We start from the raw sequence: 5,318 nt of genomic DNA on the forward strand, positions 1-5,318 counted from the left end.
ATATAATATTGAATACATGTTGAATGAATATTTTGCAAATAGATATTAAAATCAGATTTAGCCTCAACAAGAAAATTTCAGCCTTGAACTAGAATTTTTTGATCTAACCTGTATTACAGCTCCTTCACAAAAGGAAACTGGAACGTACTATACTTTCTAACCAGTGGTCATATTTTTTTTTTATTCTGGATTTTAAGAGGTCACATACCCTTCCTTTCACTTCCAGAGTCTCAACTGCTTTTGATCAGAAACTTCTCAAATTCTACAATATATATTTAGATTTAAAAGCAAAGTGAGCCTGGGCAACACAGTGAGACCCCATTCCTACAAAAAATTTAAAAATTAGCCTGGCATGGTAGATGCATCCTTGTAGTCCTCGCTACTCAGCAAGCTGATCAGGAATTCAAGGTTATAGCAAGCTAGGATCGTTCCACTTCACTCAGATCACTGCACTCTGCCTGGGTGACTCTGTCTCTTAAAAAAAAACAAATTTAAAAAATTATTTAATTTTTTAAAATTAAAAAAATTAGGCTGGGCACAGTGGCTCACGCCTATAATCCCAGCACTTTGGAAGGCTGAGGTGGGAGAAGTGCTTGTGCCCAGGGGTTTGAGACCAGCCTGGCCAACACAGCAAGACTTCATCTCTACAAAAAAGAAAAATTTTTTAAAGTTTAAAAACTAAAGCAAAGTGATATTATTTAAAATACAGAATTGTAATTCAGGACTAACTAGTTCTGCATATTAACAGAGTACACCAAGCTCACAAAACACAATAATAAACAATAAGGATGATGACCACCATTCTTTCCAAGCAAAGCTGTTGCTGATCTCCTGTTTATAAGGCTCCAAGATGATTTTCAAGCCCAAGAAACACCCTGTATTTGACTCATTGAGCTAGAGTTTCACTCAGACCCTAATGGGGAGGAGGGAGTTTTAAGACAAGCAATACCATTCTAAATTCCACCAACTCTACCATGCATTACTTGCTCTGTGGTTGTGGCTAAGTCTCTTAGCTTCCCTGTGTACCAGATTTGTTCAAGAGCAGCTAAGTAGGGAAGGAAAACAAAAGCCTCATCTGCCTGAAATCCAAAAATACACCCCGATGCTTTGTTACAAAAGACAAAATAATGTAAGTTGAAATGTTGCTGGTGAATTATCTTTATTAAAACAGAAGTCATCCCACCTCTCAAATACCAGTCATTGTGTCTGATTTCCGAATTCATTACAGGAAGAACTGTGTATGAAGTCACCCAAACACATGCAGTCTCCACTTCCCTTAATTGAAAGTTGCTGATTTCCGAGGAGCCAGGGGCTGAGCAGAATGTAAACCTAAAGGCTAAATCAGTAAACAACCCCATCCAAACTGGCCTAAGAGGAAAGCGAGGTGGGTGGGGAGGAAGGTGGATGACAGGAGAAACTCGGCTGACCACTGTGCCAAGTCAACAAGTCAACGCACTCACAGCTCTCAAGATGACACACACTCCCCTTCCCACCCTCGGGCTGTCAAGTCGGCTGTTTTGGCCCCAGCACCGTGGGGGCAGAACTCCAGAGAAGCAGCTCAAGCTTCAGCTGGGGCCGGGGACCCTCGGGCAGCCCGGGCCTGACAGACTGGGGGAGGCAAGCCCACCGCCCCCAGGGTGGACAGCCCGAGACAGCACCAGGTGTGGCCTCGGCCGTAGCCCCAGCCGGGCTCCGCGACCCGGCAGTCTCACCCAGGCCTGTCCCGGGGACAGCTCCCGCCCCCCAGCTCGGTACCCCGGCTCACTGGCTTGGCTGATCCGCTGGATGTTGCCGCTGCACGTCTGGATGATGCTGCTGAAGTCCCGGAGCTGGGGCCCCGAGGGCCCCGGGTTCCGGTACATATCTAAGGGACCGTATGACATGACGAGGAGCTGAGACCTGCTCGCCCTACACCACTCTCCTACCGGAAGCAGCCGCCAGCCGGGACCCGCAGGCTGACGGAGAAACTGGGAAGAGCAAGGGCGGGGAAGGAGCTAAGGCTGCGTGCGCACTAGTCCCGCCCTCACGCAGCGCGCACGCGTCCTCCCCGCCCCGGTTCAAAGTGCGCAAGCGCCGCTGGGACTGGGGCTGGGACTGTAGCTTAGAGACAGGACTCCCGGGGCTTGGGGGTTGCGGGGCGGAGAGATGACGTCACCTAGTTGGGGCTGAGATTGGATGAGCTTGGGTGGAGGTGTTGTTTCTTGCCAGGGCACTTTGACAAGAGGCAAGAATTTTCGATTTGCATAAAACTGTACCAGATGATCTCAGCCCTTACATCCTATTCTGTTTTGAGAATTCAGGCCCAAATATGGGAGTATTCAACGTTGAAACTCAGACCAGGAACCAAATCGTAACTCGAAATTCCTCTCCACTTCCATCCACAGGGCTTTGGTAGTATTTGGGGTTTCCAAACCGCTTTCGTTTCTCCCTCCACCCCTCTTCTAATCTAAACAGTAAAATAATAATGTTTATTAAGCACATACTATGTGTGAATCCTCACCGCAATTCACTTGTTCATAAGATTTTTCACAGCAAGGGATGAGGCTCTATCTATATTTTTATCATTAGAATAGATAACGGAGAGTGGGTTTTTTAAATATTGAAGTAAAGTAATTCATCAATGTAAGCATTATTATTTTCCCTATTACCGATGAGAAAATTAAGACCAGCGAGGTTAGTTCGCCTTGCTGAAGTTTGACTGCAAAACCCAAACGCTAAACTGACTCTCTCCTCACCTCGCTACTTCTCTAAAATTCATTCTTATCGAAATCTCTCCCAAATAGCTCGTTCATCTATATCCCAAACCAGGATTTCTTGGAGAACTAGATTCCTAAAATTTAAAAATCATACCCTTAAATAATTTGGAATGCATGACCTCAATTTTCCTACAGAAGACTGCATTTCTGTAAGCGTATGTTAAAAGGAAAGACATAGGATTTTGGTTTGGGAGGAGATCAAGATGGTGAGAAGTGAAGGGGAACTGGCTGCGTTTCCTGTGTTCTACACCCCACCCCACCCCACCCCACCCCAGCCTGCTTTGCAGTCTTTGGAAAATGCAAAGACAGAAAGCTGCTTGCCTGGATGAAAGGAGACCCCAAGTGAACGCGCCTGTATATGGCCTTAGGGTTTTTTCTTTACTTTATTTTAATTTTTTTTGAGACAGGGTCTCGCTCTGTCACGCAGGTTGGAGTGCAGTGGCACGATCTCCGCTCACTGCAACCTCTGCCTCCCGGGTTCAAGCAATTCTCCTGCCTCAGCCTCCCGAGTAGCTGGGATTACAGGCGTGAGCCACCACGCCCAGCTAATTTTTATATTTTTTGTAGTGATGGGGTTTGGCCATGTTGTCCAGGATGGTCTCGAACTCCTGGGCTCAAGCGATCCACCCACCAGCCTTAGGATTTTTTGAGGGTGGCTATCTCTATTTTTCGTTGGAGAATTTGAGAGCATTTTTTTCCCTATCTCTAGAAAGAGATGGATGACATCTGGGGGCTCTTGTTTTGGTTATTTTATTTTATTTTTGAAATGGAGTCTTGCTGTGTTGCCCAGACTGGAGTCCAATGGCGCAGTCTTGGCTCACTGCAATTTCTGCCTCCTGGGTTCAAGCAATTCTCCTGCCTCAGCCTCCTGAGTAGCTGGGATTACAGGCATGCACTACCACAGCCCGGCTAATTTTTGTATTTTCAGTAGAGATGGGGTTTCACCATGTTGGTCAGGCTGGTCTTGAACTCCTGACCTCAGGTGATCCACCCGCCTCGGCCTCCCAAAGTGTTGGGATTACAGGCGTGAGCCACCGCACCGGCCTGTTTTGGTTATTATTATACAACCTTACTGTTTCTTAGAATCTGTTGTTTTATGTCAAATCTTATAGCAAGTCATGTAAATTGCACTTTTTAACCTATATGATAGTCCTGATAATTTTTAAATTTACATTTCACACTATTTAAAGTGAAGTTCAGTAAAGGTATTTTTCTTATAGGAATTAAAAATATTGTTTTCTTTCTCCATGTACAATAAAAATCGTTTTAAGGCTGGGTGCAGTGCCTCACTACTGGAATCCCAGCACTTTGGGAGGCTGAGGCAGGCTGATCGTTGCTTGAGCTCGGGAGTTCGAGACCAGCCTGGGCAAAATGGCGAAAGCATGTCACTACCAAAAATGCAAAAATTAGCTGGGCACAGTGGCCTGAGCCTATAGTCCCAGCTACTCGGGAGCCTGAGGCAGGAGTGTAGCTTAAGCCTGGGAGGCGGAGGTTGTAGCGATCATCTCTCATAGCAGTAAATCTGTGCCTTGCAAATACTGGATGTCAAACAAACATTTATTGGATTAACACATGAATAATAAAAATAATAATTTTATCATTTCTTAAGTGCCTCTTAGGTGCCAGGCAGTATGAACACATTTTGTGTACATTATCAGTAATCTCCAAGATAAAACCCATCTGATAAAGACCACCTGTAGTCAGAAAAAGTTAAGTTTATTAACTTGCTGCTGCAAGGGAAACTGCATGCTAAAGGAATCATGCAGCATGTCACAAAACACAGGAAGACAGTGAGTTATTCCAGGATTTGGGGGAAAGAAATGTAGATAAATTTTTAAAGAAGCAGTGTTTTGATAGCCCCTAAACACACCAGGCTATGTGTAAAGGGATTATCATCAGGCCCCAGCTAACAAGATCCTGTTTCCTTGGAAACCATGATGCCAAGATAAATGTGGAATGTTGTGTCTGGAAACCCCTTATCTGAAGCTCTGCACCTGCGTTATAAATTGAGGCTGCTCTTCTGCATCAAAGTAACTGATCCTCCAGGTAAGAGTGGTATATTCCATTCTTCTTGATAATTTGAGCAACAAATTTTCTAAAAATCTGTGGCTTTAGAGAAAATGTCTCTTAGCACTCCATAGTTTTGTTAATTAACGAAAGTAGTCTTCATGGGTTTGCACCCATCAAGGTGATATTAGCTCCTTGGTATGGATAAAGAAACTGGAGATTCTGGGTACTTGCCTAATGTCATACAGCTGTTAAGTGACAGAGCCAGGATTCTCATGCACCTTATGACCCAGCAATTCTACTCCTAACTATATACCCAACTATATGTGTTCCAAAAATCAGGTATAGTCCATAGGAGCATTTTTAGGACCAAGCAGCATTTTTCTATACTTATTTACTGTTTTTGTTTGTTTGTTTGTTTTGAGACAGGCTGGAGTGCAGTGGCATGATCTCAACTCTCTGCAGACTCAATCTCTCTGGTTCAAGCCATCTTCCTACCTCAGGCCTCCAAGTAGCTGGGACTACAGGCACGCACCACCACACCTGGCTAATTTT

General features: G+C 44.7%; 1 protein-coding gene across 3 annotated transcripts in view; it reads right to left on the reverse strand.

The window, feature by feature from the left end:
• STX12 (syntaxin 12) overlaps nucleotides 1-2,035 on the reverse strand; it is a 51,538-nt gene extending 49,503 nt beyond the window's left edge. For all 3 annotated transcript variants that reach the window (XM_011955548.1, XM_011955547.1, XM_011955546.1), the window contains exon 1: nucleotides 1,766-2,035. In XM_011955548.1, the coding sequence (XP_011810938.1) occupies nucleotides 1,766-1,883 (118 nt within the window). In that variant the 5' untranslated portion in view covers nucleotides 1,884-2,035. The remainder of the gene's footprint in view (nucleotides 1-1,765) is intronic.
• Nucleotides 2,036-5,318: the final 3,283 nt, after the last annotated feature.

Source organism: Colobus angolensis, unplaced genomic scaffold (genome assembly GCF_000951035.1).
Source record: "Colobus angolensis palliatus isolate OR3802 unplaced genomic scaffold, Cang.pa_1.0 Scaffold4, whole genome shotgun sequence".
NCBI lineage: Eukaryota > Metazoa > Chordata > Mammalia > Primates > Cercopithecidae > Colobus > Colobus angolensis.